Source organism: Nothoprocta perdicaria, unplaced genomic scaffold (genome assembly GCF_003342845.1).
Source record: "Nothoprocta perdicaria isolate Ctin4 unplaced genomic scaffold, notPer1 scaffold_12, whole genome shotgun sequence".
Lineage (NCBI taxonomy): Eukaryota > Metazoa > Chordata > Aves > Tinamiformes > Tinamidae > Nothoprocta > Nothoprocta perdicaria.
In genome coordinates this window covers 5,338,701-5,356,286 of record NW_020454316.1, presented here as the reverse complement: position 1 = coordinate 5,356,286, position 17,586 = coordinate 5,338,701, and the positions used below count along the sequence as shown (strand labels likewise).

General features: G+C 41.0%; 1 protein-coding gene across 1 annotated transcript in view; it reads right to left on the bottom strand.

The window, feature by feature from the left end:
• PRKAR1B (protein kinase cAMP-dependent type I regulatory subunit beta) overlaps positions 1-17,586 on the bottom strand; it is an 87,341-nt gene that overhangs the window by 36,026 nt on the left and 33,729 nt on the right. Inside the window, exons 5-6 of the mRNA XM_026053961.1 lie at positions 3,898-3,959; positions 3,164-3,210 (exon numbers count right to left, since the gene is read on the bottom strand). Of these exons, the coding sequence (XP_025909746.1) occupies positions 3,164-3,210; positions 3,898-3,959 (109 nt within the window). The remainder of the gene's footprint in view (positions 1-3,163; positions 3,211-3,897; positions 3,960-17,586) is intronic.

The window sequence follows — 17,586 nt, the reverse complement described above, 5'->3', positions numbered from 1 at the left end:
CTAAATTTGACACATTATTTCTAAGGGAGACCTCTCTCTCATGAGAAACCTCTTGCATGATTTTGGGTCATCCATTCTAATTCTCTAAACACTCTAATACTCTAAATAACATGTGATTAAATGTGTGGTTTGGTTTTGCTTTTTACTTAAAACGCCACATGCTACTTTTGCTATTCTGATTTTGGTTTTGATTTAATTGTTTTCAATTGCTTGTTTGATGGATTTCTTTTTTTTTTCTTTTTTGTTCTGCCCTGACTTCCTTCCAGGGGATGGAAATTTTATGATGGCAATCACCATCTCCATGTTCATTTATGCAAGCCTATGGAAAAGCTGGTGGTTTATCAGTCCCCAGAGTAAACTGCTCCTTAAATTCACAGTGCTGTTCTACCTGCCACTTCTGTGCAGATCATGGAAATGATGCAAGTAAGTGGTGTGGCCAGGGGTTAAAAGGCCTCGGTGCACATGCCAACACCAACTGAACTAGGCAGAAAATGGCTTGAGGCTTGAAGTCTCGGGGTCAATTGTCTACTCTCCAAGTAGCTCTTTTTCTTGGAGAAGTGTGGAAGAATGCCAAGAAAGTATCTGGCAAGGCTTAAATGAACTGCAGCTCGCTTACTAGCAGTCTGGGTTTTCTTCGGACAAGAGGGATTTTAGCACTGCTGCTCAGAAAGTGGGGAAAAAGTGTTCTGGGGAGCACTATATTTAGTGTGCACACCTATGGGATGTGGAAGATGCTGCTTCACACAGGGGCATGAGCTGTGGCACCGAGTGCCCTGGTATGGACTTCGTGCAGGAAGGGGGAAGCAGCACTGGGAATTCAGTGTGGTTTGGGATGAGGATGCAGGACAGGCTTAGGGAGGAGAGGGTATCCAGAGACAAGAGCAGTGAGGTGCAAGTGAGTGGGAAGAGGGGTCAGATGCGGCTTAGGGGAGCTGGTCACAGGCAGACTTGTGGGCTCGGGAGGTTTGGCTGTCACTGGAGTACGCTCTATCAAAACGGCATCTCCTAAGCCCTGGTTGGATGTATTTGTCCCAGAGCCCATGGCTGGGAAGCTCCTGTACACAACCCTGGGAAGCATCAGGATGACATTATCACTGTCCATCCATTCTGACCATTTTCCAAGCTGCTTTTGGCTACTAGGGAAACTGGGGTTGAGGATGCTTGTGTGAATTTAATGATCTAACTCAAAGAATCACAGTTATTTCATTATAAACAGCTTCACTTACTCCGTAGAAAATCTGCTGTTGAAAACCTCAGAGTAGGCAGGAAAGATGCCTAAGAGGCAGGGCTGCAAAACAGCCTGTACCAAAAATGACTGACTGGAGAACTGCGAGCTAAACAAAGAAAAAATCTGCCTTCAACTCTAACAAAGTGTAAAACAAAGCTGTGCACTTTGATCTTCATCAAAACAGCGAGTGAGCTTGTGTCTGTTCAGGAAAGACTCATAAGATCAGTCAGTTTTACACATATGAGTCCCACTGAAGCCAACAGAATTATTCAGGTGCTTAAGGGCAGACCAGTGCTTAGGTACCCTGTCAAACCAGAGGCTTAAGATAAAATTTTCGAAAATATCTCCGCAACTTCAGAGCATACATGTAACTGCTCTGCAGTAGGACTTAGGCCACTGTAGCATTTTTTTTTAAATTTATCCTAAATTCTATCCCAAAGGCCTCCAAGGCATTTGAAAGATTTCTGGGAACCACATAAAAAAATATTCTGAATAAGACTTCCATGGACTAAAGAGACCATCAATGAAAAATGATCTGGATGGATGTCTCTTCTTCATTGATCTGTGTTCACAATTATTTACAAAAGAATTTGAATCTTTGAAATGGTCTTTCTAGACCATTTTCTGGTGTCATTTGCACTCCATCCCTGAGACAAACTCTAAAGAACACTTTCCTAAAGGTCCCAAGCAAGAACAGATTATTTTTAAATAGGATTAATCTATAACTTCAATATGTGCATTTGCGTATGCGGATCTGATTCAAAGCCAATGAAGTCATTAAACGCAGCACCAAGCTCAGACAAATTACTTTAAGGCTAAATTTTAGCACTGTTCTATAAATACTGCCCTTTTATTTTCTGGCAGAGCCGATGTGGCAATGTTTGCTAGCGCGAGGTATGCCTGATAGGAACCATGAGTCAGACGGATTTCCTGAGAAGCAACTTCCAGAAGCAGAGGCAGCGAGTGAGGTTTCTCAAATCCCAACAATACCAATTAGACAGTCTCCTGACACAAACAGACTTCTAAAAAAAAAACCAACTTTCACTAAAATAACCATATGCCTCCTGTTGGTCTTAAAATAAATCACTTTATTCTTTAAATACTCCAAACAAAACGCATCTGGGTGTCTGAATGCCAGCACTGCTAATCAGCAAGCCCATCCTACCTGACAGCTGTGGATGCATAAGAAACAGTTTCTAGAGGATTCATTCAAATGAGCACCACAGAAAGCTGCAAAAGGGTCAGCTCCATACAAATAAGATGTGAATAAATTAGGATGGCGAGGGCAGGTTCAGAAGGAAGCTTTGTTTCAAAGACTTGCTGATTAAACCACTGCAAACTCTTGTAAACATTTTGTGGTCTTACGGTGCACCTTATACTTACAATAATCCCCGCTTTCTTAATATGTTGCATTGTTCGTATACGTGGACATAATTTTAAAAGCAAATTAAGGTTTCTAAGATGAAACTAGCTGCCTGAGGCTGTATCTCAATTTGAAAAAAAAATGCACATGCGCTAAGCCGGCTGATTAAAGAAAATATTTTCCTTATGGTTCATCTGAACCCTCAGGTGCATTCCAGCATGGTGGCCTCCTCTGCCAAAGACTGCACACCTTCACGTGTGGTTGGGCTTCTAAAGATAATGTCATTTGCTTGGTTTTGATACCATATCTTCCTGCTTGGGATGGACAAATAAGCTAGGATGTCAAACATGCCAAGTATAAAACTATGCACAAGTGACTTAACACAACAAAAACCAACTAATGAGACCAACCCTGTTAAATCTGTGTCAAGAACAATAGAAGCCCAACCGTAGAATATTGCTGGATCAAGCTGTATGCCAGTACCATGTAGACTCAGAATAAATACCGGATTGTAAAAGTATACATTTTAAAAGACAAGTGCATGTTTCCAAATGAAGCTAATAAATACTTACATCCACCTCGCCTTGGTCAATCACATAGAAGTTGTCTCCTTCGTCACCTAGAAGCAAAATATAAGTGATGATTGTTTCCTGAGGGTCTGCTAAAATGTAATTTCCCGTCTCCATATTTAATTCTGTACATATTTGCACAGGTTTGCACACTTGATTAGTTAAAAAGGGATTCATTTTCTTAAATGTCCTTGCTTATTTTCCTTCATAAATCAAAATATCACTATGATTTCTTCCTACTACTATCTCTTGATTGCATTAATTTCTCTCTTTTGATTGATTCAGCACTTGGTTCAGCGTAATCACACAGGAGGCTTCAGTATATCCTGAGGATAACGAAGTCCTCCACAACATGCTGCAGGCATGCAGGTAAGTTGCCAAGTGTGATAACTATGATACAGCACAATGAGGTGCTGAATATTCCCGACAACCACAGAAATATTTTCCATCTCTAATTACTCCCAGGGAGGCTGGGCCACTCTTGCTCATTCTGAACTGTGCTTTACTTGCTGAGTAGTTTAACTTAAGAAATGAAAGTTTTTAAATATCAGAATTTGGCTAATTGTAGCACTACAAAAGACATGCCTTGCATCAATGGACTTTTGATACAGCATTAACACTTACAGGCTTTTGGAATGTGATCATTCTTCTTGTTAAGCAAAGAGGATAAATCTCAGACGTGAATTGCACAGTCTTAGCAAACATGCAAGTTTAAAAAAAAAAAGAGGAAAAATTACCCTGTTGTATGACTGTTTCTCCTGCAATGTGTGTAACGGGGAACATGGCATCAAATATGTCACTGGAAAAGAAAACAAAAGGCATCTGTTAATGAATCAGATTTATTTTTTAGACCTGCATTCATTGCTTCATTAAGCCTTCATTAACAGATTTTACAGAAGAAGAAAAGAAAATGTTAGTTGTAACTGCTTGGCACAAAATCAAAATAACTAGTATGGCACAATGTGTGGTTTAAAACTGAGACAGTGATTCAGTGCATGCTATTTTGAACGAACTCCTGAATTATATGCATATAGGCCACTTCTTATAGCAGTGCACGAACTAGCCAGCCTGAATATTTCATTGTCTAAACAGGCAGCTTTCAGATTTTCAGATGCAACCAGCGTGTGTCACAGCAGTAATTGCTGGATGCCTAAACGGGAGCTCTGCTCTTCTGAACATCTGGCCTCACATTTACAAGCAAAACCAGTTCCACAGTGCAGAGCACTCTTGGAAAGGTGGACGGCTCTAAATTCATGTAGAGTAAGAGCCAGCAAGAGGTGACACTTACAGTGCAGAGGTTGGGAGGCCAAGCTCCGAAAATCCATGTCAGACTTTAGGGAGTTACTGCTGAGAAGGGAATTCGACCGATGCTACAGAAACACTGAAGCTCTGGAGCAGCCCCGTGCTCGTTAATCATTGCTGAATTACACACCTTACCATGCTCTTAAGCAAACTGTCACATAGCCTTAAAAGGCCAGGCAGAGCAGCAAGGGCGAGAAGGCACCGTGCACCAACACTTTGGGCAACGTGCCCAAATCCAGAGCTTTGTTTATTGAGGGAGACAGCAGGCTCTGTGGAGCCAGGGCTTCCTCTCCCCACGCCGGCTTTGGGGGAGCTGGTTTGGAGAAGCAGGCGCCGCGCTGAGCTGCCTCTCCCACCTCTCTCCCCCTTCCTCTGCATCGGGGCTCGGGGCTAAAGGGAGAAGCAGAACTAGTCTCTTCCCTGATCTGCTCTAGGACCGGTCCATTCTTGGGTTGCCTTTGACACGAGCAAGGTGAAATGCTGCAGTCGTGGACGTCAGTTGCAGTAAATTCCTTGTGATCACAAGCGAGTTCAAAAAGTGATGGAATCTAAAGTTTTCCACCAAAATAACCAGGAGATCAGCAACAAGCCCATGTTACAGCGCCTTATATGGGAAATGCATATTCTCAAATCCCTTTATTAGCTTATTTCCTGCTCAGTTGTTCCACAGCTCGCTCAGGCTCAGTGCTGGGAAAGGCTTCACTCATATGCTCAAACTGGTTGGGTCTTTTCCTCTTAAGCAGCCAAAAAGTTGCTGCTCCTGGGGATGAGATGTAGTAATGCAGCTCAGTGTCAGGACCATGTGGAGAAGAACCAGAGGTTTTGAAACCAGGCAATTTCAGCTGCTCCAGAGGACTTGCGAGCAACATTTATAAGACTTGTATTAGGACAGTATGTTTTGCTTCCACTGTTTGATCAGGCTCACCATGGGTTATCCCTACCTACGCTCAGAAAGCATCTCCATGACTGCTGTAGAAGCTCTGTGAGCTTTTTAGACACCTCTTTCCTGCCTCATCCTCAGCAGCGATGCAAAGACCTCTATAGATTATAGCATGCAGGCTGCATTCTTGTATCCCATAAGCTCATTTTAAACAAGCCTACAGGGGTTCAGAATGCATCCAGTTTGAGGGAGTTCTTGGTTGGCAGAGAGCAAGCATGAGCTGCTTCCTGTGCCAACACTCAAGAGCTTTTAACCTAGAGGTTCAGCTGTGATGGAGGAAAGAGCCACGACGTTAACTCCTGAGCGAGCAGAGTCACCGAGGGACCTCACATCAACAAGGCAAGTCCAAGAGCTCCTCAGGATCTCTGGGGCCAGACAAATTGGTATCACAGAACCTCACTGGCCTCCCTGTGAGTTCCCCCTTGCTGCGCCAAGGCACCTCGCAGGGCTTCAAGAGGAGCTCTGCAGCCTATGGAACATTTACTGGAGGAAAAGGCATTCTCTGTGGCGCAGAATAAAGTCTTCAATGTGATAGGTCCAAAAATAGAAACGACACTGTGAATATCAATAACCAGACCAAAATGTGACTGTTTGTTCAAACTTGGAAACTTTTTTTGGAATAGAAATACAGAGGAAATAACTACCCACAATGTCAGCAAATCTTTGTTTTAAGGTTGTATTTTATTTATAACTTAACAATTGACTGTACAAAGAGTACCCAATAAATTATGCATAGCCCTGCACCCTTCTCCAAAATGTTTTATATCTCATTTATATCCCTTTTACTTTAATCAAAAACTCAGATTAACTTTAAAACTCATAGATTAAAACCTTCAAAAGTCTATTTTCAGCAACAGCAGATTTACACTAATATCTGCTACCCGTCAACAGTCTTCATCTTATTAGACCAAGCCCTGGATTTTTTAAGAGACCTTTGAAAAGATCTCAAAAATTCATCAAAAGGTCTGAAAAAATCATCAAAAATTAGCCTACAACGCATATAAACATGCCTACATGCAAGCTCACGGTGACCCTGATGTACATTTCCAAAGAGAAACAAGGGCACAGTGTCGATCCCGAAATATAAATGACCAAGAACCTCACGGCTGCCTCTGGAAACACAGTCAGGCTTCTTTTCTATTATGGAACTGTTCTTAATTTATATGATTAGGCCTAGATCTCTTGCAGTGCTTAATGAGTTGGAGTGTTTCTGCTTTTGGATGCTAATTTGAGCTTCATTAAACAGACTCAGATCTCTGATGATACAGATCAGCTTGCAGCCTCGAAGTTTCTCAACCTACAGTCTGGCAGCCAAAAGCTGGGATGCTGAGAATGCCACCAAAGAAAGCCACCCTGCTAGAAATTATCATCTCCTAATGAACCAAATGCTTAAGGCCCTCATATGAAATCTGGATTTTGATTTAGTTCAGATGAAACCTAGAATCTACTTTGATTTTTTTTGTATTGCCTTTATTTGCAATGTCCAAAATAACTGCAAAAAAAAAGTTCCAAGAATCAACATAACAAAATACATCAAAAATTTGAAATATTTGTTCTTAATCTGGCCAAAATCTGAAATTACATTAAGCAAACATTTTTTCTTTCCCCAATAAATGTCTTGTGCTCCATATTCAGTTCACCAATTCTCCTGGGTCTGTACCAAGCAGAGAAAACAACTAAGGTGTTAAATATTTACTGCATAAGTTAAGGAAAATCAGTGGTGCTCACCAAAAGAGCAAACAATATAACCAGGATCAAAAATACAGCCTATCTGCTTTCTTATATCCTGCACCATTCACCTGTTTATATTTTAAAGTCACTGAAAACAATCCTCTGGCTGTTATGCAAGAAAAAAATCCTTACATTTACAATGTTGAACCCATCCCACCATAAAGAAAGCTCTCCAGTCATGCTCTCCAAGCCTTCTGCTAACATAGACAAGTGTATTTGTTGCTTGAAGGGTATGTTACATATGAACGATCACACTTGGACACACACACACATTCCTGCCAACCAAAATCTTGTCAAGCACAAGCAGGTCTTACTACAATGTAAACAGAAAGCCTGAAATCACTAGGGAGGCTTCAGCCGGTGCTCAGCTCCCATGACTGCATTTCCTCTCCGTGAGGAGCACCACCAAGACCACCAGCAACCGCCACCTTTGCCTTCTCCCAGCCGTGTAACCTCCAGCACCGACCGGGCTAGCAACGCTGTGCGCCACAGGGCTTCATTTCGTGCCAAGGTTTTTATTATTGTGCTGTATTGAAAGCTGCAAAACAGGGATTTCCTTATTTTGTTCAAGTGAAAACGCAGCACTTGCCATGTTTCCAGAGGACTTACTCGGGTGATGAAAGAAGAACATGGGGCATCAGACCGGCTATTTCAGCAGCAGTTTCACATGGCTGCAGCTCAGAGAGGAGCACTGGGGGCAGCCAGTGCTTCCTGCAACAGCACTGCTGTTTGGAGGCTCGTTCTCACCTTCTTCACAGGGAAAACCTTTCAGAATCAGCATTTTTTTCACAACTTTTCCTCTCTATTTCCAATGGGGAATTCTTTTTCCTATGGTGGTGAGGTCTGGTCACTTGTGGCCAGGAGGTCTCAAGGACAATTTTTCACTTGGATATATTGCTGCAGGTAGGCTGTGTGTCCATGAATATCCGCATTTGGTTCCAGAGAAGCTAGCAGGACTCAATTCCTAATGTTTCCACAGAGATTTAATTCATCATAACCTTTTGCTATTATCATCCAGAAACAAATTATAAGAAAAGATCGTGAGAAGCATGGAATAGTTAACTAGTGCAACAAAGGGAAACCAAGAAATATGTTTAGACATGAAATCCCTATCTATTCCATCAAAAAATACCATCTGTCTTCTTAAAGAATATCAAAATTTAAAAGTTTTTTTAAAGGTCAAAGATATCAAAGGCTCACAGCAAGTTTTAACATGTCAAGTGTCTCCCTGAAGTGTGCAGAACTGCAAACTACCCAAATCAGACCTGAAATCGCAGGGCCTGATCTCTGGTGTCTGTCATCTGTGCGCCTGCTTGACACCTGCACAGGTTGAGCCAATTCCCTCTTCGTGCAAAGAAGGAAAACTCCAGTCACCGAGACTGCTCCTATTCCCACCAGCAAAGGATCTGTCACGGTGACTGCAAAATAAAGGTGAAATGCTTTGCAGATTTGATTCAGCAGCATTTTATACATCCAGTTTGCCAACATGTAAATGACTTTGCTACGAGGAAGCCAACGCAAAGGGCAGCCTCAAGAAGTTCTCTTTCTCACGAGAAAAGAAAAAAAAGGGGATGATAAAAATAAATCGTCTCATCTGCTTTTACGCTGCGGCTGCTTGGAGGCAACGTAGGATATGAGATAGACAGGGAGCTTATGTGCGCTGTAGGTAGCGCAGTCCTGGCAATGGGCAACCCTGAGCGCGCTTGTTAAAACAAAGCGAGGGAAGGAGGATTCCAAGCACTTTCCGAACCAGACCATGGCAATGGCCAAAATAGGGAAACTATGTGAGACAATTTATCAGTTTCACAATCAGATTTCTTTCCAGCCCTTGCTGTGCTGAATGCATTGCAGGAAAGGAAAAATGGGAGAGACAAAATGTGTATGTGTTAGACAAAATGGAAAATCCTCGTGGCACCCGCAGGTTATGATTTGTCAGAGTTCAATCGGAGCAAATTCAATGTGCAGAAAAACTCAGAAAGCCTCTTCTTGCTTCGCTCTCTAAGTAAACCCCTGGGACTGCTGAGAGGAGGCTTAAAAGATGCAGAGTTGGGAGGACAGAATTCAACCCAAGTCTGGTGACCTCCCCTTGGAGCAGCACTGCCTCAGCCTGAGCATTCCCAGGGCTTGGAGTCCCTCTCATCTGCACAGCCCCAAGGTTTAGTAAACAGGGACGAGGGTAACTCCGCCTTCCTCTAGCTGTATTCCTGGGCACTGCTTTGAGATTTCTGAAGTTGTAGCCAGGGAGGTTTCTTGACTTGTATAGCTTAGATGTTCTGATGATTTATTTGTTGGAGAGGTAAAAACTTTCTAGCAACTGCTGAAGCAACTGTTTTTTTCCTGCCCTCTAAGGATGAAGAGCGCAGAATTGAAGATATAAAACTGGGTTCAATTAATAACCATTTAAAAAGGAATAAACACAGTACTTTATCAGTGAATAAAATGTGATGGTCTCTGCAATGCGGCGCACACCATCGAAGTATAAGGCTTCAATTTATACTGTCTCTAAGCATGTTGCATGTCATTGCTGATGTACAATACCAAAACCACAAACAATTACTATTATTTACTGAGCCCTGAGAATAAAAGTAATACTTCACACACAGGGAAAATAAAGTACTCCTTCTTAGAGGCATTTAAAATTAAAGACCCACAGCTTGCAATTACTATAATCAAATATGCAGTGCCATGGTATATAAGAAAGCGTCAGTGCTGAAGTTCAAATGAAAACATTATGCAGCTACTTCCATTAATTTTTTTCCTGTTAGGACAGCAACAAATTCATTACAGAGACATACAAAGCTATTAACAGTTGGGAACACATGATTACTTCATTGTAATAATGACTGAACAGTGGCCGTTACAATTAAGACATAGATTAACTTTACTATAATGACCATATAAGTCTTTGAAATTGGACATGAAAACACATTCAGTAAAAACTGAAGTCCATGTCTAATTCCACAGCATTTCTTAAGCCACATAACTAACAGGTGCTGGAAGCAGAAAGAAATAAAATCTTATCTCCAATTATTTTTGTGAAGAATTTCCATTTTTATTGCTTTATGAACTGCTTTTATAGGCTCAATATTATTACACTGAATGAACTGAAGGAAATTTTATAATTACAGCATCATTTTACTTCACAGGCTCTTTACACATCCACAAGTCAATGGTTTGCATGAGCTCCACCATGATAAAAAGACCTCTCAGCGCAAAGGAGTTTCTGTGAGGAACCTCCCATGGAAATCCACGTGCTGTCACCAATCTTAGGTAAGAACATGGTCAGCAGGGTTGAGGAATGGAGCCTGTCCCTGACCTTGGCACTTGCCATAGCCCAGAGGGCTCCCATGGGCTCCACAGCACAAGCCATGGACAAAGTGGAGGGTGTCCAGCTAAGGCCACCAAAATGGTCCCTGGGGACCTCGCAAGTCCTTCCACCCTCCTTGGCATAGAGTGTGCCCGGCAGGACGGAGCGGGACCACGCTCAGCTGCAGGGCAAGAGGAGGAGGATGAAGCTGGAGGAAGGTGGTGGGATCTGCACAGATCATGCAGAGCAGCCATCGTGTGGGCCGCCCACCTGGCTGCGCGCACTGCTGCTTCAATAGCTGCACCAAGGCCATCTCCTGACTGCCCGTCACCACTATCACCTCTCATCACAGAATCGGGGGCTTATCAGTAGGCCTTGCTCAGAAATTTGGTAACAACATATTTTTCTGCAGAAAAATACAGCCAGTTCATTGGAATTGAACGTTTCTGTGGAAAGCGCTGATGTCATTTCCCACTGAAAATGTTTCTTAAAGATTCAAAACCACCTAAAATGTCCTACTGTGGTATTTTCAGAGGATCTACTTCTGTGACACTGGTTTCAAAATTGAGTTTCTTGACAAAAAGTTAAAAACTAAGTAAGACAGTGTAAGATGACCATTCAGCTAGTCATACCTATTTGTTTCTTTCCAGTTATTAAGTATTCTCAAGATTTTGACATTGGAACTAAGATTTGAGATGGAAAAAATAAATGCCAAAAGAAAAACAAATCAAAAATTATGAAGAAACAAAGCTGCAAGAAAATACTTTTTTCTAAATGGTGATCAACAAATATATACATAAGTACAGAAGAATGTACATACTAGACTACATGGGCTTCTTTGTGATGGAAGTGAAGGATAATGATCAGAAACTCATTCCCTAGCCAGTACATATAGGATTCTAATGTAAAGACAGAGACAGTTATGGAGGTTATATACTATAGGAATGCAAAATTGCTGCAGGCATAATATACTGGAGCTTTTATTTTGAGAAGGCTCCAAATCCATTCTCACTACAGGCACAGAAGGGCGTTGTAACAAAATCAAAGCCATTGTTTGGCTGCATCAGCATTCTCCAAGGGACCTGGGGAAATGCTCAGTGCCATCAAAAAGCACATAGTTCAGATTAAAAAAACCATACAATTCACCTCTACTGCAACCAAAACCAGGTCAGGATATTTCAGCCACCTGATGAGAAAGGTGGTCCTGTAAGTCACAGATGGGGATATATGATTTCCTTTTTCTTCAGATAACCCTTACCACAATTAATTACTGATCTTCTCAAGCATTCTACAGCAAAAATGACAGGCACAACAGCAACAAGAAAAAGTATTTTAACTTAATAACTAACAGAATATTGTTATTGGTGAGACAGAAACACAACATAAAAGATATTACTTATCCCAAAACCAAACCTCTATTGCTATTAATATAATGCAAATCCCACCAATGATAAAGGGGAACCATAACAAAGTTCCCATAATTGAACTATTCATTCTTCCTGGTACTTCAATATCTATTCACTCTTTAATTTCAAGCTCCCTCTTCTGGACTATACCAATTAAACTAGACTGTTACTATACGCTACTCATCATCCTTACTTTCGTATTCAGGTAATACAGTTAAAGAAGTCCTTTGAAAATGGTATCAATATAGATGGCTATTCAGTGTTTCTAATTTCACAGTTACTACGTTTAAGCTCCTTTGAAAATATATTAGTTATGTTGAGATTCAAAGTGCGCCCAGATGTTTGCAATTACAGATACAAAATGCCCTGCTCTATTATCCTATGGAGTAAATGTTCAATATAGGGACACATGGACATAACTAATAGGAACTTTTCCACAGCTTATTTTAATTGATTTGTTTTATTTTACTTTTTTCCACTTTGTTCTAGATTCACTTCTAACAGTTCTCTAGAAGTATGTGAAAATTAAACTGTATTCAATAATTATGATCTTCATATCATAAAATACAAAATACAAAATCTTCACATCATAAAATACAAAATATTTTGTATTTTTTTTCCAAATCATATACATACTGCTGCTATGCACAATTTTTGCAACTTCAACTTCTCCCCCCAAAAGAAAGGCTTGAGAGCCACAAGACAGCACCAGTGCCTGGCAACTATATCAGCACAGAAATAGGTAAGAGATAAGAAGCACCGAGTATTAAGTCAAAATCTTTGCTTTTCTATGCCCTGTAGTCCTTGCCGTCAACATAAAAATTAGGATATTGCAAGAATCAGTGATTATATGATTATAAATGCAGTTGAGGGGGGTTCACGTGAAAACATTTTTGATATCAGGAAATTCCTACGATATTTCATGGAATGTGTGTGTCAACGCACGGGCCATTGGGAAAGCTCGGAAGGGATCCGCGTGCGAAGTGAAGCCTCACGGCCACCGAGTCGCTGGGAAGGCAACGCGGTGCAGGAGCAGTTCATCAGCCCGGGCTCGACACACGTCTCCCTTGGCTGACACGCACGTAACACGGTCACAACCATCTCCCACATCTCGCTTAATTAATTTCCATCCTCGTTGTGTTCTCCCACACCTGGAGATAGCAAACAGCTGCATGCAATAACAGCTTAACTCATGTTAGCGGGTAGAATGCAATTTAGCTTGTAATTGGATCAGTAATTGAAACCATTATAAAATAACTGATAAAGGTTATCTCGAGGAAGTTAAAATTATTTTTTAAACTGTGTAAATCTAGTGCTAAAGAGCTAATGAATAAAATCCGTGCTTGACACAAAACCACATGTCCACAAGCACTTGATTTTATATTTGCATATCTATTATGGCTCTCAGACATGTGCAAACTCCTACACCCACACATTTTCCTTATGTTTTCCCTAAGTTTATCACTACTCCCCTTCATCTCTGATTCACAGCATTGCTGAGATAGAATCTTTTACAACAGAAAACCAACTAGAGATAAAATTTCCCTAGACAATAAATGCTTCTTTTGTGGGAGGTTTTTAGCAAAATATCACCATTAAGCAGCTTCATATTTTTTACAGCCTCACTAATTCAAAGAACAAGAAAAAAATCAAGATCAGGTGATACATACATTTTTTTTCCTCAAGTGTATTTGGAGAGATTTGAATGAAAGGGACTTTTTTTTTAGGCACGTTGGGTTGTTTAAATCTATAGAACATACACATACAAACCTAAGGGCACACTTTCTTCATTTATATATGAAAATAAATTCAGACAATTACATGACTTTGTTCCATCTTTCTTCACAATTCTCTCTGCATATTTACTAACCGCTAAAGCGCACATCAAAGTAGTCTTTAAGACACCCAGCATATTGCTGGCAGGAGCACCTGCTACTCCTAACCTCGCAGCACTAATTTACTATCAGTTTGCCGTGTTTTAAAAATCTGCCTAGTAAACATGTCACTGCTGCTGCTTTTGCATTCTGCTGCAAACGTGAAGGAGGCAGAGGCTGCCCAATATGAGATGCTGCAATTTGACGTGCCCTGGTCTCCTTCATCTTCCCACGGTGATAGCAAATCCATAAATCCCAACTACACAGGGCTGTCATTAGCATTGCTGGGATGAGCGAGGGGAAGAAGTGCTATTGCATGTGCCGTACTGCATATCTGCAGTGCATTTTTTAAATGCTTGCTTGAACAGGAAGAATTCTAAACGTGGACATTTTAGGTCACCCTAAGTGTGCACAGTGTTCCCGCACCTTCCTGCTTGTCCCCCCTAACTCTGTCCTTGCCTTCATGCCGGTATCGTGTTTACAGCAGCTTCTCAGCAGGCAGAATTATATTTTATGGTGTTATGTAAAAGCAGGACAAAAACTCAGTGCAAAACAAGTTGCAAAAACTTGCACAAACACATTATCATACAAGTCATGTTGTTTCCTCACAACCGAGTAAGCCGCCCAGTTCACAGATTTCTGTTTAATTTGGCCTCTGGCACAACAGAAAGGAATTTTTTTGCCCATTTACACAACTCTATGAATCAAATGTTGACAACAGTGAGCTGTTCTTCAGCCCAACGGAGAGCCAAGCGCCCTGCTTGCTCTATCAGGCCTCACACACAAACCCACTCTAACAGGCGAATCCCTCTCAACGTCAACTTCTGGCAGAGCAAATGCCTCGCAATTCCTTCTCCTGCAGACGTGATATAGGGCCGAACCAAACTATTGCCACACAAATACAGCTTTGACTTTTATTTCTGAATATAACGCAATGGAAATGGAAAAAAAAAATCACTGTGCATTAATTCTTTCAAACGGAGCCTTTAACCCTAACAGGATACACTGGCATGAACTGCTTCAACACAGGTGTCTGAAATAGGGTCCGTAAACTCGGAAGGAACAGATTCAGGTTAGGTTCACAAAAACAGTCAAAAGGTGACATTACTCACTTTTATGCAGCCTATCTCCATTGGTTTACACTTTTTAATGTGGGACAAACAAGCTCGATTTACGTCAATATGAAATTTCGAAGTAGTCAAGAAATGGAGCAGAAGCCTCACCACTAAAGTCCACTTAGAAAAAACAAATGAATTAAAAAGAATAAATAGGACAAGAGAACAACTAATTCCTTGCATGTGGTTCTCTTCAAGGAGTATTCAGGCAAGATCACAGCCTGATATTTCTGCTGTTTCATGTGACAGGGATCAAATTCTCCACAGCGTAACATTTTCAACCTTTTTCCCCTCCAGCCTGATCATGCACCTTTGTAATGAATAAGAGAAATCTCTCTGCATTCACAGCACATTTTCTATAGACTCACAAAGGGTCTAACCCTGCAAGCTTTCACCCAAGCGAACAGTCACCGCTCGTACTTGTAATAAAAGGAATAATTTAATGAAAACGGCTTTGTAGAATCATGGATTTTGAGTGCGAGTGTTCTGGGACAAAGGACGTCTCTTTTATCTCTGCTTGTGAAGTGGCATGTAATCGAGAGTATTAGAGATGCGCTTTGTGATGCAGCAATAATAACATGGAAAATTTTGAGCTCCGTTCCTGAATTAAGTAACTGTCCTGGATCCTGCAAAATCTCGCCCTTGGGCTGCTTCACCGAAAACACGCGGTTTGGGGATTTGTGGACACGGCGTTTAAGCTTCCTCTGCACATTCCTCGGGGACGCAGGAGAGGGCGTGAGGTCGGAGGCTGCTGGAGCCCACTGTGCATCTCGCTCTTGATGCTACCAAGGGGCTCCGCAACTGAAAGGCTTGGGATAATGCTTAGATGCGATGCTCCTGTCTAATCCCACGTCGTGGTCAACTCGGAGGCAGCAAAAGGCAATGTTTGTGACTGTTTATCACTGTAAAGAGACTCGCAAAGCCGAAGTCTAAACTTTGGGTTACTCCAGTTTGCATCTAGACTGGTAAATTCCCAACTCTGTGCAAAGGGCAATCGTGCTGAATCAAACATAACTTTAAAAGACACCCTAAATAAGAACACAAATTTCATGTTGTGGATGGTAAAAAGAGAGGGAAGAAGGCAAAATAAGTTTCTCTTAAATAGAAGAGATAAAGGTGGCAGGAGATAAAAGGTCAGACTAGGTGGTCTAAAGGTCCTGCTAACCCTAGGCTCAGTGAAAGATACAGAAAAGCAAACACTTGGTCTCAGAAAGATTTCTCACACAAAGAAAGTCTTGAAAAAAAGAGCAGTGCCTATCTTTTCAGAAAAGAACAAGCTATTAAAGTAATACTCATATCCTGCGAGGATAAATGTATGATGAACCACACAGTCAAATATACATTGTGATACCGTGGGTCACTTCCCTTCCTTTTTCAAACAGCAATGTACACTCACATTCCAGAGATTCCCTTAGAAAAAGGTACTGCAACTTTTCTGCCATAGCAAACTACAGTAATACCAGATGTTACCAAAAAACACCCTTAAAGGAATAAACAGATCAGAAAAACAAAACTAACAATGTGCCATAAGATTCGTAACATTAGGTTGACTTTAAAAAATAGACTAATACATTCAAAGGTCACTAAAATATTTATATTAATGATGGAGCAGAACACTAAGCAGATATTGACTTCTGTTAAGGTGAACCTCAAGATTTATTGGCCTAAGAGGTAAACATTGACTGAGATAAATCCAAGGTCAATATTTACTACCAAGGACAATAAATCTTGACGGCCTACAAAACATTAATAAATGTGTGTGTGTGTATACACAGAAGTGTATCTACATACATTTATATGAATTATTAGGAGAAATGATCAACATGATTTTTAAAGTAGAATATCTTAATTATGCTAGAAAGAAGCAATGACAATTATGAACGAGTGTTGGATGCAACTACCTGCATGTGTCAGCACCGATGATATCTAAGGGCAACATTACTGCTTCTCCAAGGGATTCTCTTTGCTTAGGGAGCAAGGGGAGACATTTGTAAGGTACAAAGGGACATCAGGACCCTGAGTGTCTCTGAAGACAGCTGCCCCCATTTCCATCTTTGCTTGAGAAAAATAGCATTACATAAAGCAAAATCACCCAAATAACGGTCCAGCTCTAGAAAAAATAGCTCAGCATCTCATCAGCAAGAAACATTTTACAGACTTATTCTGACAGAGCATGAAGATCACTGGCACAGAGCATTCCTGAACTCCGTGTGGCTTCATCTAAGGTCAAGTTTCTTCCTATAGAAGACAAGCGCTGGAAGGGCACACGTGGCTATTCTGGAAGTGTTTTAATAAGAGCACAGTTCTGCTTCCATAGTAGCCATGGTCAGTTTTGTATGTGCTGAGAACAAAGACTAATCAATCAAACCCAACAAAATAAATAAATAAAGGCAGAGGATGACTGTCAGAGTTATAGGCCTTTTCCTTGAACTAGAAAAGCAAATAAATTTAACAGGGGTGCTGACAAAAGTAGACCTTCTTCCTCCAAACAGTATACGAGATCTAAGCCGAAAGGAAACAGATGACTTGGTCTGTTTGTAGGAAGTGATTAGAGAGGATAGAACTTAATTTATTAAGATGGGAGACGGTGATTCCTATGTTGACTTTTCAGGTCAAGCGTTAAAACCTTCTGCAAATAAGGTAGTAGATACGCTACAACTAAGCCCTAATGGTTCAAGAGATGAGGCTTTTTTGGATATTATGGGTTTTTCTTGTTCGTTAGGCAATTGTTTCAGAAAGGCAAACCTGAGA